Consider the following 27,522-nt stretch of genomic DNA (forward strand, 5'->3'; position numbering starts at 1 on the left):
CCAAATGCATAATCTGTACCAGGACCCATGTTTTTTCACGAGAGATGGTCCAAAATATCAGCTGTTGCATTGCTCATCATAAAGTGATCACCAATGTCTTCCTTTTTGTCTCCTGATAGGTAGTTGCTCCCACGAATGCAGAGCTGTTGCCTGTTCTTCCAGAACCAGAGGCCTCGGAACTCAAGAAGCACCTTAAACAGGTGAGAACTGGGTAATTCTTCTAGCACCCTTCAGATCCACCCGAGCCAGTGCTGCACATGATCACTTGTGGGTCAGTCTGAATGCTTCCCACCATGTAATCTACTTCCTGTTTCCCTTTTTGCATACAGTAAGCTTTACTGGCCAGTCTTCTCCATGCTTTTCCCCTTTTCCTTCTTCGCTCACATCCACATCCTTTTAGTTTTTGCCAGCATTACTGGAATTGGCCTTTGATTTGTTTTCTTACTCTGTTCTTTCCTTAATTTTTCCTATCCAATTCATTCCAGTATATATAGTTTTTTTTTTAATTGCCTAACCCATTGCTTTCTGTTACAATATCTAATCTCATACCATTAGTACATATTACTTTTAATTTGTATTGAGGAGTATTCTCTGTGCCTCGTTTTATGTATTCTCTGTTTTCTGCTATGCCATTTTTTTTTCAATTTCCCCTATCTGTATTTTATTTGTTTATCTCTTATTTCATCTAAACCTTTCTCATCTTGTTCTGTGAATTCTGTGTAATTTTTTTCCTCATCTGTCTCTTTGTGGTCATGTGTTCGTCTTGTCTCTGATTGGCCGCTGGTGTTGTCATGTGGCGTCTTCTCAGTGTCTACACAGCATGTCCGTGATTACGCAGCAGCGTCTTCTCGCCTCAGATAACAAGGTTCCTGTTGTTCTTTCTCACTTCAAATACCCAGTTTTCTGGTTTCAGTATCACAAACCTACACTTACGGCCTTGCCTTGCAGTGGCAATGTTGCACTCTTGGATTTCCCGTGTAACTATTCCAGGGGGATTGTAGAATCAAAGATAATTATAATTCGCAATGTGAATTTTTGAAATTTCTAAATAATTTTAAAGAAAACTATAGTTGAACTTCTGTATTCATTTGTTTTGTATTTTCTTTCATACGATTTTTTGCTGGTACGCTTTATGTATCTGACTACAGAATTTACCCTTGAAATTAAAGTATTAGTCCCTTATAATAATAAAGTTTATTTAAATGCTGTTGAATTTGCAGAACTGCAACTGATGGAATCTTATTTCAATACCCAGGCATTGGCAAGCATGAGTCTGAACACTCAACCTATCCTCAATCTGGACCGATTCCACGAAGGAGCAGATGCCGCACTGTTGAAAGCCCCCAACGATGCGCAGGGAACTCCTTCTACGGAATTTAACCCTCTTATATATGGAAATGATGTTGACTCTGTGGATGTGGCAACAAGGTGAGACTGGATATCTAAAATGCACAGGTCTATCCATCTATCATCTTTATAAATACATATACCTTTATAATACATATGGAAAGTGTTATCACAGGGCTGCAGTTCAAGTTTCCAGGTCCATTCAAGTTAGAGGTAGTTGACCAAACCTCTACTGTTTATTTGCAGTATACTGTGCAAATTTAAATTGTCTTGTGTATCGGATTCATTTTAATTAATTCTTTGAATAAGCCAACCCTCTTATTCTGACTGTATATATTGCTCTCTTACCTTTATCTCTCTCACTTGTTTTCCAGGGTTGCCATGGTACGTTTCTTTAACTCTCCGAATATGTTGCAGAACTTTCAAATGCACACTCGCACCCTGCGCCTTTTCCCTCGTCCAGTTGTGGCTTTCCAGTCTTCTTCCTTCCTGGCTGCACGGCCAAAGCCCACTCTTTTTACTGAGAAGCTTTCCAAAACACAGGCAGTGGAATTCTTTGGGGAGTGGTCACTGAACCCCACTAACTTCGCATTTCAGAGGATTCACAACAGTAAGTAGCACCTTTCTCCCTGCGTGTATGTTATTTTCTTATATGTAGGTTTTTTTGATGCTTTCTAATTTTATATTTCCAGACATGTTTGACCCTGCTCTGATTGGGGATAAACCTAAGTGGTATGCCCACCAGCTGCAACCCATTCACTATCGTGTCTATGATGCTAACTCACAGCTTGCTGAAGCATTTAGTGTTCCAGCAGAGAGGGACAGTGACTCTGATCCTACTGATGACAGGTGAGTATACCTGATTAGGATTCGCTATGAGATTCAAGTGAATTTTAATCCTGTAAACAATACCAGTTAGTGAGCACTATACTCGGGCCAATAAGGTGCCGACTCGGTCTGGAGGGACTGAGTCGACAGCTTTGATTGACCCGTATATGAACATCTTTAGAAGTGTCGGCCTTGCACCCTCTTCCTGTCTGTATGTAGCATTATAACCTCTGATGTGAGTGATCAACAGTCTTTGTAAATTAAATATGTAACTATGTTGGAGCTGTAGGGAAGTATAAAATCCCAAGTCTGTCAGTAAGTATTCACTTCCATTCAACAGAAAAATTATCTTGATTTAACTTAAAGGGATACTGTCATGGGAAAAAAATGTTTTTTTCAAAACGCTGCTCCAGCAGAATTCTGCAATGAAATCTGTTTCTCAAAAGAGCAAACAGATTTTTTTATATTTAATTTTGAAATCTGACATGGGGCTAGACATATTGTCAGTTTCCCAGCTGACCCCAGTCATGTGCTCTTGTGCTCTGATAGACTTCAGTCACTCTTGTATTGCAAGTTGGAGTGATATCACACCCCCTCCCTTTCTCCCCCGGCAGCCTAACTACAGAACAATGGGAATATAACAGCTCCCTAACACAAGATAACAGCTGCCTGGTAGATCTAAGAACAGCACTCAATAGTAAAATCCAGGTCTCACGGTGACACATTCAGTTATATTGAGTAAGAGAAACAACAGCCTGCCAGAAAGCAGTTCCATCATACAGTGCTGGCTCTTTCTGAAAGCACATGACCAGGCAAAATGACTGGAGATGGCTGCCTACAAACCAATATTACAACAACAAAAAAATACACTTGCTGGTTCGGGAATTACATTTTATATTGTAGAGTGAATTATTTGCAGTGTAAACAGTGTCATTTAGAAATAAAAACAACATCATAAAAATCATGACAGCATCCCTTTAAATATATCAGTTCTGCTACTGTTATATACTGGTGCAAAAAATGCTGCCTGTTTCATATATGGGCTAATAAAACACTACGGATTGTTGCATCAATTTGAGTGTGCTGCTGGATTTCTTGTTCTGGATGTTAAGTTGACCCAAAAATCAGGCGAGGGTCTTCCAGTTCAGCACCTGAGACCCACACGGGTTTAATGAAGGTAGAGCACTCCTAATTACTATTACTGTTTTTACATCTTTGGCAGTGGCAGTGATAGTGTGGAATATGACGACTCCAGCTCTTCCTACTCCTCTCTTGGAGACTTTGTCAGCGAAATGATGAAATGTGACATTAACGGGGACACTCCAAGTAAGTATGCTCATGTGCAGGGATGCAGCACAAGTGAAACCGTTCTTTATTTAACTGTAAATGTCCCGGTAGATGTGGATCCACTAACGCATGCAGCTCTTGGAGATGCCAGTGAGGTTGAGTTTGACGACTTCCAAGAATACTCCGGAGAGATTGAGGAGAACAATGGTGATAGTGAGAATTCTCCAGATAACAATCAGCCTCACTCTGGATCTAGCACAACAGCCAGCAGCAGCCCCAGTACTGTTATTCACGGGGCTATCACGGTGAGAGTGTATAGCATGGCTCTAAGAATTAGGTGCCGTCAGCATTGTTTAGCCTTCATTTCTTGCACAAAACATCGGATACTAAGGTTTTTTTATTCGTTTTGTTTTCTGTATTGTTTTTGCAGGAATCGGCTGACTCGGCAGAGCCTGAAGAGAAAGTTATGGGTGTGTTGCAAAATCACTTGCCGGTTTTGCCACCCACATTCACCCGCATAGCCATGGAGAGGCGGGAGAGCGATGTCTCACTGGGTGGTGGAGAGACTCGCAGAAGAGAGTATGACAACCCCTACTTTGAGCCGCAGTATGGATTCCCTCCAGAGGAGGAGAATGAAGAACGAGAGGAGAGCTATACACCAATGTTTAACCAGAATATGAATGGTACCCGGTAAGAGCAATGTTAATCCTATTGCCTTCCCTAAACTATTCATCTCTCTCTCTCTCTCTCTCTCTCAAAGAAACAAAATATCAGAGGCTACACAACTTTTCCTGTTCTTTAATTCCTTCCCACGTCTAGCAATTTACACAGCTGCTATCAGCTCCGGTTAACATTGGAAATGTACCACATTGCTACAGCTGATGTACTTTTAATTTGTTGAAGATATTTAAAGGAACAGTAACACCAAAAAAATTAAAGTATTTTAAAGGAATGCCAATATAATGTACTGTTGCCCTGCACTGATAAAATAGGTGTGTGTTAGTTTCAGAAAGACTACTATAGTTTAGATAAACAAGCTGCTGTGTAGCCATGGAGACAGCCATTCAAGCACAGGATACACAGTAGATAACAGATAAGTACTACTATAGTTTATATAAACAAGCTGCTGTGTAGACATGGGTGCAGCCATTCAAATCTGAAAAAGGAGAAAAGGCACAGGATACACAGCTGATAACAGATAAGCTCTGCAGTATACAAAGGGATCCTTCAGACCCTATCTGTTATCTACTGTGTATCCTGTGCTTGAATGGCTGCCCCCATGGCTACACAGCAGCTTGTTTATATGAACTATAGTAGTACTTATGTTATCTACTGTGTATCCTGTGCTTGAATGGCTGACCCCATGGCTACACAGCAGCTTGTTTATGTGAACTATAGTAGTACTTATCTGTTATCTACTGTGTATCCTGTGCTTGAATGGCTGCCCCCATGGCTACACAGCAGCTTGTTTATATAAACTATAGTAGTACTTATCTGTTATCTACTGTGTATCCTGTGCTTGAATGGCTGCCCCCATGGCTACACAGCAGCTTGTTTATATAAACTATAGTAGTACTTATCTGTTATCTACTGTGTATTCTGTGCTTGAATGGCTGCCCCCATGGCTACACAGCAGCTTGTTTATATAAACTATAGTAGTACTTATCTGTTATCTACTGCGTATCCTGTGCTTGAATGGCTGCCCCCATGGCTACACAGCAGCTTTTTAAAATAAACTAATTTAGAGTTTCTGAAGCATCACACCAGTTTTACCAATGCAGTACGACAGTACATTATATTTTCATTATTTTAAAAGACTTGAATGTTTTGGTGATACTGTTCCTTAAAACAAATCTGCCCTCTTTTCGTTAACTGCATTTAGCCTCTTCTTCAGTGTAATGTATTCGTTGGGTCAGCAATCCCTTTAGCTAAAAAGCAGATTGATCGTGAAACTAAATTTGCATTGCAGTTATTTGTGAATGCATATATTTGGTATGACTTGATTGATTATTTGATGACTTTTTGATTGAATTCCCGTTTAACGACTACATCGCAGAAGAGGTGAATTCACACTCATACAACTACTGGATTCTCCTTTATATTCATGTCATCCTTCAAACTAATCTTCTGTTTCAGATCCCCAAAGCCTCTGCTTCGCCCCAATAGCTTGAAGCTTGCAAGTGATTCCGATGCAGAGACGGATTCTCGGGGTAGTTCTCCCACATCCAACAACAGCAGCAATAACGAGGGCTTTGGAGGCATTATGTCCTTCGCCAGTAAGTATATTCTCTGTATAGATGATGTGTCAGCCAACCTATATGTCATGTCATACTGAGATTCCTGGTATTTTCAGAGCAGATTCGATTTTATCACATTTATTAAAGTGCACGGTACCCTTCTGAATGATAAAAATAAACATTTGTAAGCTCTTCCATTTTTAAGAACCTAGACTGCCCCATGGGACCATGAACTGCACATCCCAGCAAGATAAAGTCAATAGTGCTAAATATATGCATTATAAAAACAGAGATCAAATTCACAAGAACAGGCAACAATCAAATTAATAATGAAAAATGTGACTATTTGATACTTCCAAGGGAGGTTGGGAAGGAGAACGGAGTTTTTTTTCTATAGTCTCAGCAGTTGTATGTTGACTCTGAGGTCTCTGGTTAAACTGAAAAAAGGGAAACAATGAAAAGAATGCAACATATCAATAAAGCTGACATTTTACACTAAAAATGATTTAGCACTGTGCCGTCCTCTTATGGGGCTCAGAAAAATGCTTTCTCTTTTCAGGTGTTTCAGTTAGGATTTGTAGCCTTTAGTTTGTGACTCGGGTAAAAGCCAAGCACTGATGAGGGACAATGGGTTCTGTTTCCATCCTCACAGCAGCAAAGAATGCAGTTTTCCCAGCTTATACCTTTAGGCCAAGCCACTCACTGAGTGTGGGGGAAATACCTGTTTTATGGTGTTTCCTTGGGAAGGTATTTCAGCTGACCCCCCCCCCCCATGCCATCAGCTTATGCCCCACTTTACACAAGGCTACAGCCCCAGCTTGTCAATGCAACATAGAAAAATAGCCAGTGTTAAAGGAGAACTAAACCCTAAAAATTAATATGGTTAAAAATGCCATATTTTATATACTGAATGTATTGCACCAGCCTAAGGTTTCAGCTTGTCAATATCAGCAATGATCCAGGACTTCAAACTTGTCACAGGGGGTCACCATCTTGGAAAGTGTCTGTGACACTCACATGCTCAGTGGGCTCTGATTGGCTGTTGAGAAGCTAAGCTTAGGGCTCGTCACTAATTATCCAGCAGAAAATTAGCTTCCCTGGCTGTAATATAAGCTGATGCTACAGGTTTGCTGATTATTAAATTCTGATGCTAATTGCACTGGTTTCTGTGCTGCCATGTAGTAATTATGTGTATTAATTACTAATCAGCCTTATATTGTGACATTTCTATTCTATGTGTACTGTATATTGTGAGTGGGTCCCTAAGCTCAGTAAGTGACAGCAGCACAGAGCATGTGCAGTGAATCAGCAGAAAAGAAGACGGGGAGCTACTGGGGCATCTTTGGAGACACAGATCTTTACTGCTAAAGGGCTGTGGTTGCCTTGGGCTGGTACAGAAGCACAAAACATAATGTACAATATTTCTACCTACTGCTTTAGTTCTCCTTTATGGTAACTGTACATGAGGTAATAAGATCTGTCAACCCAGCCCCTCCATGCAGGGTCCTCGTGTATGGGGCCCTGCAGATTTAGTATCGGGCAGGCAAGAAAATTCTGTCAGCCTAGAACTGCATTGGCATGCCAATGCAATCCTTTCCCATCAGGTCTTCCTTGGACCCTATTGTGACTCAACCGTTGGCCGCAGAGAAAAAAACAGATCATTGCAATTTGAGATTTTGGTGCTCAAATCAATCTCCACTCTTTCTTTGACCTTGCAACAAGCATACAATACTGCTCATTTACTTTTTGATATATCCATTAGACTAATAAAAGAGACATTAATAATTTTTTTAATTATTTTTTGGTTGCACCCACCAGAGGCTCATGGCACCTTTTCTGTTTGCAGGTAACCTTTACAAAACTCACAGCAGTAGCTTTAGCTTATCGAGCCTGACGCTGCCCAGCAAAAGCCGAGACAAGGCGACTCCCTTCCCCAGCTTGAAAGGTAAGCAACACTAGAGGGCAAATGCAAAGTATAGGGATAGGGAGCCATTTTATTAGGCCAGTTTGAGAGGTAAGTGAGATCCTAGTGCTGTAACAGCTCATTCCAAGGGTAAATTGGTACTTTATCCATTTCTGGGAGCATTGGAACAAGGGTGCTTCTTGTGTGCATGCCGGGTTGGTTCATTATCTATTAACCACTCTCATCGTTTCCAACTTTCCATTGCTATTCCCTGCTTTTAAAAAAAGGTGGGTTCTGCCTGTGTTATCAGCTAGGGGCTCATTGTGCTCACTGACATCTTTGCCATTCCCCTTAAATTTTCTGCATGTGCCACCCATTGGGGTTCCAAGGTCATCAGGAAGCTACATGGGAGGAGGGAAAAGGTTAGTATACCATGATCTTTGCACTGATATGTGCAAGATCGCTTTAACGCGCGTTCGCTTTTTGTTTTCTTTGCTTTGAGTGCTTGTGCAATGGTTAAAGGGAAACTATCGCGAAAATGAAAATTTAAGCTTCAGCATACTGAAATAAGAAACTTTCTAAATAGAAGCAATTAAAAATTCTGTGCCATTTCTTAAATAATCAAGTTTATGTTCACAATCCCTCTCTCAGCATCTGTTTCCCTTCATTCTGTCTTCATGCAGGAGTTTGGTGTCAGATATTCATTGACAGTTAGATCCAATATATCTTATAGGGGGTCTGCTTTTGCCTAGAAGATGTATTAGAGCTCACTCTATTAAACTCACCAGACATCATGTCTCTAGATTTGTGCAAAAAGTAGTTAATTTGTTAGATTTTGTTTGTACTGGAATCAGTTAATTGAGTGAGCTCTAATACATCTGCTAGGAAAGGAAGCCCCCACATAAGATAAATTGGAGCACTGAATATCGGACACCAACTGCTGCATGAAGATATAATGAAGAGACACAGATGCTGAAAGAGGGATAGTGAATATAAACTTGATTATTTCAGAAATGATGCAGAATTTAATTGTTTTTACAAAGTTTCTTATTTCAGTACGATTATATAAAATTTTAATTTTTACGATAGTTTCCCTTTAGGATTAGGGATGCACCGAATCCAGAATTTGGTCCGGGATTCGGCCCTTTTCAGCAAGATTCAGCCTAATCCTTCTGCCCGGCCAAACTGAAACCAAATTCTAATTTGCATATGCAAATTAGGGAACAGGAAGGGAAATTGAGTGACTTTTTGTCGGAAAACACAAAGTAACATTTTTTTTTTCCTGTTTCCACCCCTAATTTGCATATGCAAATTAGGATTCACATTTGGTTCGGTATTTGGCCGAATCTTTCGCGAATGATTCGGGGGTTCAGCCGAATCCAAAATAGTGGATTTGGTGCATCTCTATTTAAAATAGCTGATGTTTAGTTCACAGCGTGCCCAACAATACCAATTATTGGGTTGAACAGTGTCATATTGTGGGTTCAGAAGTTGAACCAGAGACGCATACAAGCAATGTGCGGCCATATGGGTATACGCTAAGCCACTTTGCAACTCTGCAGTAAATACGCCTCTTCACGTCCTCGCAGTATAAGCGTTCAATTAATCACATGCTCAAACCTCCGCTTCTAGACAAGTACATGATATGCTTTAAGTACAAGGGGAAATTGGATTATAGTTTATTTTTAGCATTTCAGTTTTTTTTTTCCCCTGCTTGTTTGGCAAGATCATTCGATTAAAGGTCTTGTTTGCTTTTTGTGCTGTGCGTGTGTGTGGTGGTTTTTTTTTGTTTTTTAATACCCCAGATGGCTAGTCACTTTGCTTAGCATTGCTTCTAGGATTCGTGGTTAACCCCTGCGGTACCTACTTCGTGTCCCTGCTAAATAGGAGTGACTTGGTTTGCAGGGACCACCCATTCTCATGTGATCATTTCATTAATTTAGTTAAAGGGACATGTTTACTTCCATTGCCAGTTTTGTGGGTTTGCATGTTCTGGTCCAAATGTGTCTACAATAGGTTACACGTTCCATGGGTAATAAGGCAGCACTTATTTGATGATTTTGCACATTAAATGAGACCTTTCATATATTTTAGACGTTAAAATATGGTGGAAGTAAAACACCAGCATTTAGCTGACTACATTAGGGAAATGTCATTGTAAAAACATGGGGGTCTCTTGTTCTCTAACGGTAGAACTACACGGACGACTTCTATGCTTTTCGGTGGATCTGATGTGCTGCGACAAAATGCAGGCGTCAAATCGGATTCAACGTCAAAATCGGATTCAGCGTTCATCCGTGTCTGCATCCAACAGTCGTGTCGGGTGAATGCTGCGACACCATCCGACATTGCTATTGATAACCTTATTCTCTTTCACATCCAATTAGACGGCTGTGTTTTGGCGCAGCGAGCTGGATCCGCCGAAAACGCATAGTAGTCGTCCGTGTAGTTCTACCCTTATAGGAATCAGTATTAGCTAGAGCAGGTGCCCTGAATGGGTATTGTAACTAGGGATGCACCGAATCCAGGATTCAGTTTGGAATTCCTCCTTTTTCAGCAGGATTTGGATTCGGCCGAATCCTTGTGCCTGTCTGAACCGAATCCTAATTCGCATATGCAAATTAGGGCCGGGAAGGGAAATTATCACAAAACAAAGAAGTAAACATTATTTTCCACTTTTTCCTTTCCCACCCCTAATTTGCATATGCAAATGAGGATGCAGGTTCGGTATTCACCCGAATTTTTCATGAAGGATTCAGCTGAATCCCAAATAGTGGATTCATTGTATCCCTAATTGTAACACAGAAGTCACAGGATGGGAACTGTAATGAATGAGCAATCTTAAAGGGATTCTGTCATGATTTTTATGGTGTAGTTTTTATTTCTAGACGTCATTGTTTACACTGCAAATAAATTACTCTGCAATATAAAAATTCATTTCTGAACCAGCAAGTGTATTTAGTTGTAATATTGGTGTGTAGGTGCATCTCAGGTCATTTTGCCTGGTCATGTGCTTTCAGAAAGAGCCAGCACTTTAGGATGGAACTGCTTTCTGGCAGGCTGTTTCTCCTACTCAATGTAACTGAATGTGTCTCAGTAGGACCTGGATTTTTACTATTAAGTGCTGTTCTTAGATCTACCAGGCAACTGTTATTTTGTGTTAGGGAGCTGCTATCTGGTTACCTTGTTCTGTTGTTTGGCTGCTGGGAGGGGAGGGGGTGATATCACTCCAACTTGCAGAACAGCAGTAAAGAATTAATGAAGTTTATCAGAGCACAAGTCACATGACGGGGGGCAGCTGGGAAACTGACACTATGTCTAGCCCCATGTCAGATTTCAAAATTAAATCTAAAAAAAATCTGTTTGCTCTTTTGAGAAATGGATTTCAGTGCAGAATTCTGCTGGAGCAGCACTATTAACTGATGCCTTTTGAAAAAAAAAAACAAAACATGTTTTCCCATGACAGTATCCCTTTAAGGTCATGATTTGTTGTTGGCTATTAGGTTTCTGTTACTAACCTTACATTTTGTGTCCCAGTATTTGGGCTTAATACTATAATGGAGATTATTGCAGACTCCGGTCCCGCCCCTGCAGAAGGTGGGTGCCTGTAGCTTGAGCATGTCATCACATTCCCAGCATCCTCTCTTCCTCACCATTAGGCTGACCTGTCCATTGGTTACCCATTATGCCATTGTCACCTCTCACAATGCCTTGTGGTGTTTTTTGGTCTTTATCCCCTTGTTGCCCCCAAATCATGTGACCCCTTTCTTCAATTCCATATAGTTCACAGCACATGGGGTCCTGGGTGCATCCGCACAACCATATTTTCTATCCCTCAGTGACTCTGTTAGGCTTCCTTAGACACTAGTCTCTCTTTATTCCTTCTCTGTTTCCTCACTCATGTAGTTCTTTCTTTCTTGTTTTCCCTTCTTTTTGTATTTCGTCCTGTCCTTTGCTCTGTCTTTTTAGTCCGGCCTTGCTGTGTTTTAGTAACTTTCATTCTCTGATTATTTCCAACAGGCAGTAACAGGCGTGCTCTTGTTGACCAGAAGTCCTCAGGTATAAAGCACAGCCCTACAGTCAAGCGAGAATCTCCCTCTCCTCAGGGAAAATCAAACAACTCTAGGTAGGCAGATTCTCTGGCATTTATAAGTAAGCTCTGTTTGTAACAGCCAATCTTCCCTCCTTTGTTATCAACATTATAGTTGTGATGTGCACCCGCCAGATGTCCGCCCTCTCACCACCCGAGCATGACTTCTGGGTCCCTTTTATAGACCCGTCCCAACCAGCCCCACGATGATGTCACCAAAGGGGCGGGGTGAGCAGGCTATAAAACAGGAAATCGGCATTGTAAGGTGGTGGGCAGTAGTGATGTGTGGGCCAACCTGAAACCCGCAGGACCCGCGGATTTACCCACAGGTCGGGCAGGTTCGGGCCGACTCCTGCTCAAAATCTTCGGGTCGCGGGCGGGTGCAGGTCGAGCTCTTCTCCTGCTCTCCCAGCTCGCGACCTAATACTGCCAGGTTCAAGAGCCGGAATTTATAGACTTCCGCCTGCCTCCACCCCGCCCCTTTTGTGACGTCGCTGTGGGGCAGCTGTGGGTCTATAAAAAGAGGGCAGGAGCGGGCCAGGTGCGGTTCAGGAGGGGGCGGGTTAGGGTTCTCCTGACGAGAAATTCTCAACCCACACATCACTAGTGGGTGGGTAGAGCAGGAAGAAGAACTCGACCCGGACCCGCCTGCCACCCGCAAATGGGGGTGCGAGGTTGGCCCGAACCCGACCGACCCGCGGCTCCCACGGGTATCGGGCCGGCCCGCACATTACTAGTGCTTAAGACTGGATACATGTTACCTTTAAGTTGATACGCAACCTTAAAAACAAGTGCATGTAAAATTGATGCATGTGCTATTCTAAGAACTTTTGAAATGTACAGTCATTGTTTATTTTTTAATTCCAAGATATTAAGGGATACATGTACTGTTAATATGAATGAATTTTGTTACAACAGTGCCACCTGCTGGTCATTTTCTGATCAGTCTGACCACCAAGTAGTCAAGGAAGTTGTCAGGAGAAAGAAAGAGGCTGCTCTGATGTTTTTCAGCTTAGGAAAGATACGAAGAAAGTTTTCTATTTTTTTCTTAAGCAGAAGAACATCAGAGCAGCCTCTTTCTTTCTCCTGACAACTTCCTTGACTACTTGGTGGTCAGACTGATCAGAAAATGACCAGCAGGTGGCGAAGTTGTAACAAAATTCATTCACTGCCTGCTCAAATGGAAATCAATCAGGCATGCGCAGTAGGCACCTCTTTGAGGTCTTCATAATCAAATAGAGGAGAACTCAGGGGCAGAACTTCATGCTAGACAAGGAAGTAGCTAAACAGGTTGCTGTATAGAGAAACCAAATAAGAATAAATGGAGGAAAGGTATGTTACATGGGTGGCTGTTAATAGTAATTTTAGGGGATTTTAAATAATAAAAATTATTTTCCTTTTAATACAGTACATGTATAGAGCTCCCAATTGAATAATATAATTGCCTAATGGCATTGCACATTGTAAACAACAACAAGGAGAGACCGTTTGGCTTGAGGCAAAGCAGGCTGGCCTAAAAAAAACAGAATTTAAAAAGAGTGGGGTAAAATGTTTGTGTGTCTGGTTAAAAGTGGCTGGAGGCAAAAGTATCACACAGCAGAGTGGGCCGACACTAGTTATGGGAATGGATTGGAGTCCAGTGTTAGTTACTGAGCTCATGTATCAGGTCAGGTTCCATTGTTCCGCCAGGCTAATGCGATGATCTAATATAATAAGCTGTCAGAATGGAAACAGAAATTGTATCCCTCTACTGATCCTGCTTGGAATTCAACAGCCGAGCCTTGAATTGTATCACTAAATAGAATGGCCGTAAGGGAGACTGAGCCAGCAGCCTGTTAACAACTGATACATCCACTGACAGCTCCCCTACTTGCTGCCCTCCTGTTTTTTTTTTAAGTTTCATCATTCGATGAGGCTGAGGTTTCCCTTTAATTGATACAGTTCTATAAATGGTTGATAGTTGCACTAACTGGCATAAGAGTTGTTTGGGGGTTCCTATGTCTCTATGACGAGAACTGGACGAGAAACGGAATAAAAATCAAGAAATATTGTAGGTCATAGACACCCACATTATCCAGGTTAAATGCCAAAAGTGACTTCAAAAACACGAAGGCTAAGTCTTCCAAACTGTAACTCTATGGGACCTGTTATCCAGAATTAGGGATGCACCGAATCCAAATCCTAATTTGGAAAATTGCGCAACGTTTTGTCGTAAAAAATATTTTCCCCTTCCCACCCCTAATTTGCATATGCAAATTCGGATTTGGTTCGGTATTGGACCGAATCTTTTGCAAATGATTCGGGCGAATCCAAAATAGAGGATTCAGTGCATCCCTATCCAGAATGCCCGGAACCTAGGGTTTTCCAGATAACAGATCTTTCCGTAATTTGGATCTTTTTACCTTAAGTCTACTAGAAAATCATAGAAACATTAAATAAACCCAATAGGCTGGTTTTGCTTCCAATAAGGATTATTTCTATCTTAGTTGGGATCAAGTACAAGCGACTGTTTTATTATTACACCGAAAAAAGGAATAACTTTTTAAAATTTAAATTATTTGAACAAAATGTGTTCTATGGGAGACTACACTTCCGTAATTCAGAGCTTTCTGGCTAATGGATTCCATATCAGTATACATTGTTCTGTGGCTTCTTTAGCCTGCCATGGAAGTATAGTACAGGTATGACACCTGTTATCCAGAATGCTCGGGACCTGGAGGGATCTTTCCATAATTTGGATCTTCATACCTGAAGTGGGCTAAAGTAAACCCAGTGGGATTGTTTTGCTTCCAATAAGGATTACCGTAATTATATTTTAGTTGGGATTAAGAACAAAGTACTGTTTTATTATCATAGCGAAAAAGCAAATTATTTGTAAGATTTTAGGTAAAATGGCGTCTATGGGAGACTGCCTTGCCATAATTCTGAGCTTTCTGGTTTCCGGATAACTGATCCCATACCTGTATAAGGACAGTGCAGGCAGGGGCCCTTGAGGGGGTGGGGACCCTTGGCGTAGCAGCCCACTGGGCTCCAGTCCAACCCTTTATGACATAGTTCAGGCTCTTTCATGATCATCAGCAAAATCAAATTATTGTGGGTTTATCTCCATCCTTGCCAGTTGCACCACTGATTGTACTGGGAGCTGAATGTGGTTCCAGGCAGCTTGTGAAATACACAAAAGGGGGAGCATGGGTGTAAGTCTAGGCCAGTGGTTTGTGAGCAACATGTTGCTCTCCAACCTCTTGGATGTTGTTCCCAGTGGCCTCAAAGTAGGTGCCTATTTTTTAAAGGCAAGTTCTGGTTGCATAAAATCCAGGTGTACTGTCAAATAGAGCCTCAATGTAGGTTGGCAATCCACATAGGGGCTGCAAAATGGCCAATCACAGCCCTTATTTTTCACCCAAAGAACATTTTTTCATGTAAGTGTTGCTCCCCAACTCCTTTTACTTCTGAATGTTGGTTCAAAAGGTTGGGGATCCCTGGTCTAGGCAGTCGCTGATATTCTTATTTTTTCCCTTGCAGTGAGAACCAGCAGTTCCTGAAAGAGGTGGCGCTGGGTGTTCTGGAGGGCCAAGGGGTAGGATGGTTGAACATGAAGAAAGTGCGACGATTGCTGGAGAGTGAACAACTGCGCATCTTTGTGCTGAGCAAATTGAACAGGTCCATTCAGACTGAAGAGGACGCTCGCAATGATGTCATCCAAGAAGTGGTGAGTCAAAAATTGTTGAAAATATTGGGGCTTTGATTTGGCCTTCAATATAGTAAGACATCATCAAGTACAAGCTACTGTTTTATTATTACAGAGAAATAGGAAATTAATTACTTGATTATAATGGAGTCTGTGGGAGATGGCCTTTCTGTAATTTGGAGCTTTCTGGATAACTGGTTTCCGGATAACGGATCCTTTACCTGTATTACACATCAATGTTATGTAATTATGTGCTTTTAAAGGAAAACTTTACCCCCAAAATGAATACTTAAGCAGCAGTTTATATCATATTAAGTGACATATTCATGAATCTTACGAAACTGGTCTATATATTTAAGTAAATATTGCCCTTTTACATCTCTTGCCTTGAACCACCATTTTGTGATGGTCTGTGTGCTGCCTCAGATATCACCTGACCAGAAATAAATCACCAAACAAGCGGGTCTCTCCCCAATATGCCCACCTTGAGGTGGGCGATATCGGGCTGATCTGTTCATGGGCCCTAGGGCCCAACGATCGGATAATACAGGTGGTCAGATTGGGGGACCACATCAACAAAAAGATGCGGTCCAGTATCCGACGGTATTTTTACCCCTGCCCAATCGACTCTCGGCCAGATATCGATCGGTGAAGCCCGTCAGAGGGCCACACACACTGCCCGAGAAACTGCCGACTCAGCCCGTGTATGGCCAGTTTAACTGTAACAGGAAGAAGTGTGGAAGCAAAAGACAGAACTCTGTCTGTTAATTGGCTCATGTGACCTAATATGTACACTATAGTTTGTTTGTGTGCACCGTGAATCCTACAATCCCAGGGGGCGGCCCTTATTTTTTAAAATGGCAGTTTTCTATTTATGATTACCCAATGGCACATACTACTAAAAAAGTATATTATTATGAAAATGGTTTATTTACATGAAGCAGAGTTTTTTCATATGAGATGTTTTATACAATATCATTGTTCGGGGTATAGTTATCCTTTAACTGCTCTCCTGTCTTTTTTGTAGGAAATAACCCGAAAAGTGTATAGGGGCATGCTCGACCTGTTGAAGTGCACTGTATCCAGCCTGGAGCAGACTTACGCCAATGCTGGTCTGGGAGGAATGGCCAGTGTCTTCGGCTTACTGGAAATCGCTCACACCCACTATTACAACAAAGGTAAATGCTTGGGGGGCTGATTCTCTGGGAGAAACAAGGGTAGGGGGGAAACTGCGTCTGTTTGTTGCACTGTAAAATGTTAACAATATGGATGGCTATTTAATAACTTAATTTTGCTTTTTTCTTTTTTATTTCCTTGCCACTTCTCTCTCCTAAATCTCTTTTTTCTCTGTACCCCTGTTTTTTTCTATCTCTTTCTTTTACTATTTCGCTGGCTACGACTTGACCCGAAAACAAAATGCTTTTCTTCCCCACCCCTGTGCACTCCTCCCTGCTCCCGTGTGCTCTCTTTTTCCCACTGCTGTGCACCCTCCCACCACCCATCACCCCTTATCTCTTTAAGAACCGGAGAAAAGGAAGCACAGTCCTTCTGCCGATGGAGCTGTCACCCCTGTGTCTAGGGATCCTGTTTCAGCCCCGAGGGTAGAGTCTCGACCTGCCCCTCAGCTGCCTGCCAAGCAGCTCTTGCCCCGCCCTTCAGGCCCCGCTGGCAGAGGGCCACGCGAGTTTGACACCCGGAGTCTTAAAGAAGAGAATTTTGTGGCGTCCATTGGTGTGTATAGAGTGGCACGGAGGGTACTTGAGGCATCACCAAACTCTGGCTCCACCCTTACACCTCCATTGCTCAGACCTACCCCATGGTCACTTGCTCCTCTTATGATCCCTCCCCCACTACTAATTTCTTATCGTCAAGCTAGGAACATGTATTGTTTTAATAATGCTTCTAGGCAATGCTTTAAAGGGAATACTAACATGGAATAATTACTCCAAATTAACAAAGGTCACATCATTGCACCTTTTTTTTTTTCCCACTAATAGGCTTTAAAACTTAACTAAACTGATGAGGGTGGTTGGACTGTGATGGGAATATATGTATTTCAGTGTGTGGAAAGTAGGAATGCACAAATCCAGGATTCGGTTCGGGAGTCGGCCTTCTTCCCGCAGGATTCGCCCGAATCGTAATTTGCATATGCAAATTAGGGCTGGGGAAGGAAAATTGCGTGACTTTTTGTCACAAAATCTTTTGTGAAGGATTCAGGGGTTCAGCCGAATCCAAAATAGTGGATTTGGTGCATCCCTAGTGGAAAGGTTTGCATTTAAAGGGGTGGTTAAGTTAACTTTTAGTATGTTATAGAATGGCTAATTCTAAGCAACTTTTCAGTTGGCCTTCATTTTTATGCAGCTTTCAAATGGGTGGGGGTCACTGACCCCCTTCTAAAAAAAAGGCTACAAATGTATTGTTATTACTACTTTTTATTAATCCTCTTTCTATTCAGGCCTCTCCTATTCACATTCCAGGCTCTTATTCAAATCAGTTCATGGTCGAGCAAGCCCCCCCTAGCAGTATGTTCCATGGGCTGTTACTGGGTGTTTGTTTTCTTTTTACTACCAAACATGCTGGCTATCTTTTCTTTGTATGTATATATAGTCTTTAATCAATACATACATACGAGGAGATATTTATGTAAATGTACATAAATATACGTATTGTGCACTATTCTCTCTAATCCTCTTTCACCATCACACCCTTGCTCACCAACATCAAGACCAACCTTGTAGGGGTGGTATCTCTCAACTGTCAGAAATGGCCTCTTCCTACTGTCATCTTGTAGGGTGTGGGGGGGGAATCTCTGTGTCCATTATTGGCCTGTCTGACCCACCGCCTCTGACTCTCTCTGTCTTTCTCTCCTGCTTGCAATGCATCTTGGGTAGAGTTGTGGAACACGCATCGGGAAGTGAAAAAGCAAAAAGCTATGGATAAACAGAGTAAGGAATGCTAGAAACCCCCTAAGGCTTTCTCAGAACTGCCAGCAGGGCGACCCCAGCCTCACATGCCCCAAGCAGGCATGGCACATTACACAGTAGTAGTAGAGAATGACCGACTGGTTGTTCGTTAAGCCTTACCCTCAATAATCATTCTATGGCAGATGTTTAGTAAATGATATACTCTACAGTATGCATTGTGGTATGACAGTTTGACAGTAAACTATATTATGCCCGCAAGGTAACTATTATTGACTTGCAGTGACATCAACTACCTCAAAGTCATCAGTTAGATAATTATTCAGGCCTGCTAGAGCTTTTTTGACTCAACTCACTTATCACCTTCTTAAAAGATAAGTAAACCTTAAAAATAAGTGAATGTAAAATCGACGAGGGGGGCTATTCTATGCACTTTTACAATTTACATCCATAATTATTTATTTATTTATTTTAATTCTAATACATGTTCTGTTAATATGAATACATTTTGTCACAACTGCGCCACCTGCTGGTCATATTCTGACCAGTCCGACCACCAAGTAGTCAAGGAAGTTGTCAGGAGAAAGAATGAAGAAATGATGACAGTCTGCCTCTGACTTAAAGAGACCATTTTTGAAACCCCTCCCCTTGCTGGCATTGTCATATCACATTGGTCTTTGAGTCTGGGATTTGAAGTCTCTCTGATTTCCAGAGGATTCGTGCATAACTAACCATGGAAAAGCAGAGGGACTTTGAGACCTAGAATCTATCGTTTTAACATGAAATGATGAGAGGGAGGAGTTTGATGACTTTTGCCAGCCTAAGGGGGGGTGGAGAAAAGGCCAACGCAAGTCAAAATATCATGGTTTTCGAAAAAATTTATGAATTATTTATGTTGCTCAGGTCAGCCCAAAGCCAATGATATGGTGGGAATGGCCTGACCACTCCCCATCTTCTTTTCTGCTGATTCACTGCACATGCTCTGAGCTTAGGGACCCACTCACAATATACAGTACACATAGAATAGAAATGTCACAATATAAGGCTGATTAGTAATTAATACAGATAATTACTACATGGCAGCACAGAAACCAGTGCAATTAGCATCAGAATTTAATAATCAGCAAACCTGTAGCATCAGCTTATATTACAGCCAGGGAAGCTCATTTTCTGCTGGATAATTAGTGACGAGCCCTAAGCTTAGCTTCTCAACAGCCAATCAGAGCCCACTGAGCATGTGAGTGTCACAGACACTTTCCAAGATGGTGACCCCCTGTGACAAGTTTGAAGTCCTGGATCATTGCTGCTATTGACAACCTTAAACTCTAGACTGGTGCAATAAGTTCTGTATATAAACTATGGCATTTTAAGCCTTATTCAGTTTTAGGGTTTAGTTCTCCTTTAAGGTCAGACTTCACTAGCTCAGGTAGTGTTCTTGTGCATGTCAAAAGTAGCCCCCCCCCCCTTCAACCTCAGAAGGGAGGCTAGAGTCATAATTTGAAATAACTCAAGGCACTGTAAAACCAGCACTGGATCATTATCTCACTTGTGACTTGACGGCAGTTTGTGTGTGTAGTTGTATTGAAAGGGATACACTGGAAGAAATCACTGTGTAATGTTCAGAGGTGAGTGGGGTGTGCTGGCAGATTCAATCATGACGAATGCTTTATTTGGGTTTCTTTGAGTTTAGTTACTGTGGTGGTGAACTTACGGCTCCCTATAAAACCCCCACGACTCTCCTTTCTATCCCGCTTCTCCAGTGCTTTATTGTCACGCTCTCATCTCTTTCTCATACCGCTCAGCTCCATTAAACTGGCACTTGGGGGAACTGTCACTTTCAACATGGGGGGTTATGCAGAAACATAGGCAAACTCCGCCCTAACCCTGTTATCCATAGCCGCCAATCGTTCATTAGATTTTACTGGTCTAGTGCAATCAGAAACGAAGAAGAAATCTTTTTGACCGCATAACCCTGGCATTGCCCATTTTTGCACCAGTAACATTTCTAAGATTCAGGGCACACAGTCAGATTCAGGGAGATGACCTCGTCTGACGAAAATCTCCTCTTTTTCGGGCGACTTATCTCCCCGAACTGCCTTCCCATGGGCTACAATGGGAATGACATTGGGTCACTTTGTTTTCCGGAGTCGGCCATAGTGAGGTGACTTCGGAAAACGAAGCGCTCCAAGTGCCATCCTGCCGGCGATTTTCATTATAGCTGGCGGGAAGGCAGGGGAAGCAGTTCAGAGAGATTAGTCGCCCCGAAGAAGAGGAGATTGGTCGCTGGGCGACTAATCTCCCCAAATCTGCCTGTGTGCCCTGACCCTAAGAAGTCAACCAACCAGATTATATATAATTATATGCAAAGCCGAGATGCACACACACAGGTGGCTGATTCTGTTTAGAATACACACTTGTAAAGGTCAGTGTGGGTGCAATTATAAATTAAGGAGAGTTTTGACATTTTAAATTCTCAATAGAACTGTATGTAACTTCCTCCCCATCTTCAGTCTAATACAGTTGAGTTGCCCTTTTCTATTGTAGACGCCGTATTAGCAATGCAGTATTTTGTCGTGAGTGTATGGAATAAGGCTGTCTGACTACTACCTATTATTGCTCCTGTTCAGTCATTTTGTCTTTGCAACCTGCAGGTACTAAGAAAGCACCGCCTTTGGTTGACAGTGGGGAGACAGAGGAGAAGAAGTCTCAGATTAGCGCAGACAGTGGCCTGAGTGTCACATTTGGTTCCCAGGTCAGTGTTGCGTGAGTTTAATAATAAAGGGAAGGTTACGTTAACTTTTAGTATGTTCTAGAATGGCTGATTCTAAGAAACTTTTCAATTGGCCTTCATTTTTTGTGTTGTATAGTATTTTAATTATTTGCCTTCTTCTTCTGGCTCTTTTTAGCTTTCAAATGGGGGTCACTGACCCCATCTAAAAAAACAAATGCTCTGTAAGGCTACACATTTATTGTCATGGCATCTTTTTATTCCTCCGCTTTTTATTCAGACCCTCTCCTTCTCATATTCCAATCTCTTATGCAGATCAATGCATGGTTGCTAGGGTAATTCAACCCTAACAACCAGATGGCTGAAATTGAAAACTGCTGAATAAAAAGCTAAATATCTGAAAAATTACAAATAATAAAAAAAATTAAAACCAATTGCAAATTGTCTTAGAATATCACTCTCTACATCATACTAAACGTTAAATCAAAGGTGAACAACCCCTTTAAGTGTAAGAGTACCATTGAAAGAACACATCAGAGGTTTCTGGTGGGCTCCTATGGCCTTTGTAGGCTCATAAATGGTTATTTCATGGATTAATATAAATTATTGGAATTTGGCTCGGGCTTTGCATGTAACGGAGCATGATATTTTAGGTTTCCTAAGTAAGCATTTTTCTCTCTCTCTTACTGGAAACAGCGAAGTGATCTGGACACAGGCAGCGTGGGACCCTCCATCCTAATAAGAAGCAGCAGCCAGGATTCAGAAATCAGCACAGTGGTAGGATCAGAACATTAAGAATAAGTACAAGGGAATAGGTGGGAGAGTATAGGTATAGGATACACATGCTGATATAAACCTTCTGGACTTAGCAGCTTATTTGCCTGTGTATGGTGCCAGCCAACGGACCTACCCGACTGATATCAGCTCGGTTCGATTATCTCATCCCAATGGCCTACATTAGCAGCAGTTATGATCAAGTTGCTAATCAGGGGGCCAAACAATTGCATCAGCCCAATATTGCCCATATCGACAAACGAGAAGATCTGCCCATGTATGGCCACCTTAAAGGAGAACTAAAGCTTAACTAAAGAAGTAGCTAGAAATGTTGTACATTAAGTTTTGTGCTTCTGTACCAGCCCAAGGCAACCACAACCCTTTAGCAGTAAAGATCTGTGTCTCCAAAGATGCCCCAGTAGCTCCCCATCTTCTTTTCATCAGAATTTAATAATCAGCCCTGTAGCATCAGCTTATATTACAGGGGAAGCTCATTTTCTGCTGGATAATTAGTGACGAGCCCTAAGCTTAGCTTCTCAACAGCTACTCAGAGCCCATTGAGCATGTGAGTGTCACAGAGATTTTCCAAGATGGTGACCCCCTCTGACAAGTTTGAATCCTGGATCATTGCTGCTATTGACAAGCTGAAAGTTTAGGCTGGCGCAATAAGATCTTTATATATATATATATATATATATATATATATATATATATATATATATATATATATATATATATATATATATATATATATTCATTCGAAAATGCTGACGCACACCAGGATTTTTCTTCAACAATGCTTATTTTATTGATCGACGTTTCGATCCCCAGAGGGATCTTTATCCCCTCTGGGGATCGAAACGTCGATCAATAAAATAAGCATTGTTGAAGAAAAATCCTGGTGTGCGTCAGCATTTTCGAATGAATATACAACTATTCTGTTCAGCACCCAGGTAATTGGCACTATAGTGTGTGCCCAAGTCTATGCATATATATATATATATATATATATATATATATATATATATATATATATATATTATAGAATTTTGCGCCATATTCAACTTTAGGGTTTAGTTCTCCTTTAACAGATTTGCAAGAACTTAAATAGGATAAAATTATGCAGATTTAACATTCCTATTTTCCTCTGCAGGTGAGTAACAGCTCGGGCGAAACACTGGGAGCCGACAGCGACTTAAGTAGCAATGCAGGCGATGCCTTGGGTGGCCCAGGCGGAAGCCATCTCTCAGGATCCCGAGGGGCTGTGTCCGACAGCGAGATTCAGATGAATTCGTTCACTGGAGCCATCTTTGTAAGAGCAAATAGCATTTTGTATGAAATAATAGATGGGAAGATGTTTTAGCAGTTTTTAGGATTTAAAGATTTGAATGATCCAATATATCTAATCGGGGGCTCCTTTTGTTTAGAAAATTTAATATAAGCTTCATCATACTGAAATAAGAAACTTTTTAAAACAATCAATTAAATATCCTGTACTCTTTCTTAAATAATCAAGTTTGTGTTCCCTATTACTCTCTCAGCATCTGTTTCTCTTCATTCTGTCTTCATGCAGCAGTTGGGTGTCAGATAATCATTGACAGTTAGATCCAATATCTCTTATAGGGGGGTCCTTTTGCCTAGAAGATGTATTAGAGCTCACTCTATTAAAATCACCAGAAATCCTGTCTCTCTACATGCAGAATTTGTGCAAAAGGCAGTTATTTTGTTAGATTTTGTTTGTACTGGAATCAGTTATTTGAGTGAGCTCCAATACATCTGCTAGGAAAGGAAGCCCCCCTATAAGATATATTGGATCATATACCAGCTGCTGCATGAAGACAGAATGAAGAGAAACAGATGCTGAGAGAGGGATAGTGAAGATAAACTTGATTATTTCAGAAACAATGCAGAATTTTTAATTGATTGTATTTAGAAAGTTTCTTACTTCAGTATGAGGACGCTTATATTTAATTTTCATTTTCGCAATAGTTCCCCTTTAGTTTTAAAATCAGAGGCAAGCTGTGGGAGGCCATTGTTGACACTCTTTTTACTATGATGCGGATTACCAATGGAATTTGACTGGTTGTGCGCTCAGCTGCCAAAATATCAATTGATTTTTAACTATATTTAGAGCAGTGATCCCCAACCAGTAGCTCATGAGTAACATGTTACTTTCGAACCCCTTGGATGTTGTTCTCAGTGGCCTCAAAGCCGGTGCTTATTTTTTGAATTCCAGGCTTGGAGGCAAGTTGTTGGTTGCTTAAAAACCAAATGTACTGCCAAACAGAGTGTCCTTAGGCTGCCAGTCCACATAAGGGCCATCAATAGCCAATCACAGCCCTTATTTGGCACCACCCAGGAACATTTTATGTGCTTGTGTTGCTCCCCAACTCTGCTGAAAATGGTTGGGGAACCCTTATTTAGAGGTAGGACACTGTTTGCTGTAGAATATTTAATATATTTATAACATTTTACACTTTCTGTACAGGGGAAGCCGCAGATGCTCCGCCCTGGTGAGAAAGAAAGGAATGTCAGCCCTGGACGCCCACAGCAAGACTTGAGCCAACGCATTTATTTGTACGAGGGGCTTTTAGGTAAGATTTCTATACCCTGAAATGACTAAAATCCTACATCATGGAAAACAATTGCCTTGATCTCCCTGCCTTTACATCGCTTTTTCCCTACTGTCCCCCCAATAGTCTTTATTCATGACCACTTTTCTAATATTATCCGACAACTCTGCAGTTAGTAGAACTTTACCTGATTTGAATTTCCGCCCCTACTGATTGCGGTGACGTTGAGTTCTGCTCTTGTGACTCCAGTACTTCAGTTTTTTCTGTATACTATTCAACTACTTGTATCTGTTTGTACCTGCCTTGTCTCTATCTCCACTTGTGCATCTCCCTTTCTTTCTCTTGTTCTTACGCTGCCTATACAACAGGAAGAGAGAAGGGTTCAGTCTGGGACCAGCTGGAAGACGCAGCCATGGAAACCTTCTCATTGAGTAATAACTTCCACAGATTGACGTCTTGTGTTGTTGTGTTATGTGCTTGTTGTGCTGTGGAGCTCAGGCCCGGACTGGCAATCTGTGGGTTCTGGCAAATGCCAGAGGGGCTGCTATAAGGTGCCATAGAAAGTCAGTATTTAGTGGGCTGGTGGTGCTGTTTGGGCCTCTATGTGGGCTGATTGGGCCTCTGTGTACCTGAAATGGCAGGGCCTATTTTAATTCTCAGTCCGGACCTGCTGGAGCTTGTTTGCCTCCTTCTTTTTCTTTTATGGACATTGCAAGTGAGCTATTTGCTGAACTACGTCTGGTAGTCAAGTTAAAGGTTTCATCATTCAGAGGACAACTTTTTCAGTTATTCCAACTACATATATATATATACATACATTTCTGCTGACACTAAGAGGCAGGTTTATTAAAGGAGAACTAACCCCCCCTATGGTGAAATCCCCACTGGCCCCCCTTCCTGCCTCCCCCTGCACAGTCTTACCCCTGAATTCTGTCCCCTCTAGATATACCAACCGCACATGCAGTGTGAGCGCAGCGGAGCTCCCGGGCCCTCTTCTTCTCTTCAGTAATCTTCGTGTCTTCTTCCTCCCCTTCGAAAATTTCTGTCTCTTTCGGCGCATGCACAGTTGTCGTAAACCGGAAGATTGCTCCAACCGCGCATGCGCCAATACTCCACTCACTTCACGAAGATTACCGAAGTGAAGAATATGGCGCCCGTGAGCGGTGTATTGGCGCATGCGCGGTTGGAGCAATTTTCCGGTTTACGACAACTGTGCAAGCGCCGAAAGAGACAGAAATTTTGGAAGGGGAGGAAGAAGACACAAAGATTACTGAAGAGAAGAAGAGGGCTCGGGAGCTCCGCTGTGCTCAGTCTGCATGTGTGGTCGCTATTTCTAGAAGGGACAGAATTTAGGTCTAAGACTGTGCAGGGAGGGGAGCCAGTGGGTACTTCTCACCATGGAGGTTTAGTTCTCCTTTAAGGGTTGAAGTATAAATTACATTTTTTTAAAAATGTTTTGGTCAAAACTCTCAAATTCGAATTGTGAATTATCCAAACTCGTTTTAGTTAGAATTTCGAGATTTATCATACTCTAGCCCTTTAAGAACTCAAATACGACAATTCGCCACCTAAAACCTGCCGAACTACTGTATAAGTCAATGGGAGAGGTCCAGGAATCAATTTGGTGATCTTTGTTGCCTTTCTGATATTCAAATTTTTTTCAGAGAAAAACTAAAATCGATTTTTTTTTTTTTTTTACTCAAATCTGTTTTTTTTTAACTTGAATCAAGTTTTCATTTAGTTTAAAATCTGAGTTTTAAAGAATCTATTTTATGAATACATTTCGACTAGTCTAATTTCGAATTTGTGAGAGTTTAGGGTAGTTTAAAAAACGTACAAGAAATCGAAATTCGACCCTTTATAAATGTGCCTCTAAGTTCTAACATCAGAATTAAGACTTACAGTTTCAGAGCAGAGTACAAGGATCTCCCGGTGGCACCTAATTCCCATTGGTTGTGTGTTATAAGCACCAAAAGCCTAAATCACCTATATTCTACATGGTCTCCATCTAATTTGGGCCCCCAAGCTGACACCACCCACTCATGTCTAGATGCAATTAGCTACACGCGTATACTTTGCGTTTAATGTAGCACGTACCATTTGCATTAGCTTTTTCCAGTTATTTAATCAAGCTGAATTATATTCGGCTGCCTTACCAATCAGACCAGCTGCAACAGACCCCGTCTGCTCTCCTTGTTTGCCAGCTGTATTTATAGCCCCAGAGTGTTTTTGTTTGAGGTCTAGCAGAGCAAAATTTGATTTATAAAATGAAATTGTATTAGCAGCCAGATTACCTGAGTGGGTGTTTCTCTTGTTTTTGCCTCTGAATTCCAGTCTATTCATTTCGTCCCACTATTCAGGGTGCACTGTTTATTTTTCCTGCTTTATACCAACGTTATTGTTGCTTGAGCAGCTTCTCTCACTTAATTGTTACACAAGCACATTTGTCATGTTCATTCAGCATTACTAAATAACCTCCAGCTGCCCGTCACTGATAGAAAGAAACCAGGCCCCAGGCCAAGTCATACAACACATTTGTTTTGTTAAGCAGGAAGTATATTATCCCTTTTAATCCATGAGACAAAGCAGACAGATTATTTATTAGAACATCAATGCTGTCCCAATGTTTTTTTTTTTGTTTAAGTGCAGTGCTGATTACCCCTTACAGCTCCTATTCAGGGTTAGGTTATAATAAAATGATTATGTCATAAATGAAGTCAGTGGAGCCTGTGAGTAGGCTGGGGAGTAATAGAATTTTTTTGGAGGGCTTTCCATTTATTTTTCTCGGCATTGGGTTGTGCTTTTTTATTATATAAAGTGTGTTTGTGCATGAGTTTTGTTTTTTTTTGCCATTTGATGGCAGTATCCAAACTGCCTCAACCCTTTTTTTTTAATTTCTGACCATTTTTTTTTAGGTAAGGAGCGTTCCACTCTGTGGGACCAGATGCAGTTTTGGGAGGATGCTTTCCTCGATGCTGTTATGCTGGAGAGAGAGGGAATGGGTATGGACCAAGGGCCGCAAGAGATGATAGACAGGTGAAACCTCTCTGCTTTTATTTCTCTAAATAAATGTAAAATAAGAGGTCCTGGGTGAAAGACATTTATAATGCTTTTGCAGCAGCAAATGCAGCAATCAAAAAGGTATT

The 27,522-nt window shown here is 41.5% G+C and overlaps 1 protein-coding gene across 50 annotated transcripts in view; it reads left to right on the plus strand.

Moving 5' to 3' along the window:
* madd.L (MAP-kinase activating death domain L homeolog) overlaps window positions 1-27,522 on the plus strand; it is a 65,509-nt gene that overhangs the window by 24,729 nt on the left and 13,258 nt on the right. For 3 of the 50 annotated variants that reach the window (XM_041589841.1, XM_041589859.1, XM_018257383.2), the window contains exons 7-28: window positions 120-200; window positions 809-865; window positions 1,256-1,428; window positions 1,722-1,957; window positions 2,040-2,196; window positions 3,398-3,501; window positions 3,574-3,767; window positions 3,893-4,152; window positions 5,599-5,738; window positions 7,546-7,644; window positions 11,140-11,199; window positions 11,623-11,728; window positions 15,215-15,401; window positions 16,408-16,558; window positions 16,902-17,111; window positions 18,272-18,325; window positions 20,953-21,053; window positions 21,726-21,803; window positions 22,957-23,115; window positions 24,292-24,397; window positions 24,745-24,807; window positions 27,292-27,412. In XM_041589841.1, the coding sequence (XP_041445775.1) occupies window positions 120-200; window positions 809-865; window positions 1,256-1,428; window positions 1,722-1,957; window positions 2,040-2,196; window positions 3,398-3,501; window positions 3,574-3,767; window positions 3,893-4,152; window positions 5,599-5,738; window positions 7,546-7,644; window positions 11,140-11,199; window positions 11,623-11,728; window positions 15,215-15,401; window positions 16,408-16,558; window positions 16,902-17,111; window positions 18,272-18,325; window positions 20,953-21,053; window positions 21,726-21,803; window positions 22,957-23,115; window positions 24,292-24,397; window positions 24,745-24,807; window positions 27,292-27,412 (2,897 nt within the window). Of the gene's footprint in view, window positions 1-119; window positions 201-808; window positions 866-1,255; window positions 1,429-1,721; window positions 1,958-2,039; window positions 2,197-3,397; window positions 3,502-3,573; window positions 3,768-3,892; window positions 4,153-5,598; window positions 5,739-7,545; window positions 7,645-11,139; window positions 11,200-11,622; window positions 11,729-15,214; window positions 15,402-16,407; window positions 16,559-16,901; window positions 17,112-18,271; window positions 18,326-20,952; window positions 21,054-21,725; window positions 21,807-22,956; window positions 23,116-24,291; window positions 24,398-24,744; window positions 24,808-27,291; window positions 27,413-27,522 lie in introns of all 50 variants that reach the window. The other 47 variants (XM_041589861.1, XM_041589844.1, XM_041589848.1 and 44 more) reach the window with 24 other exon arrangements.

The sequence above is a fragment of the Xenopus laevis genome, chromosome 4L (assembly GCF_017654675.1).
Source record: "Xenopus laevis strain J_2021 chromosome 4L, Xenopus_laevis_v10.1, whole genome shotgun sequence".
In the NCBI taxonomy this organism is placed as follows: Eukaryota; Metazoa; Chordata; class Amphibia; order Anura; family Pipidae; genus Xenopus; species Xenopus laevis.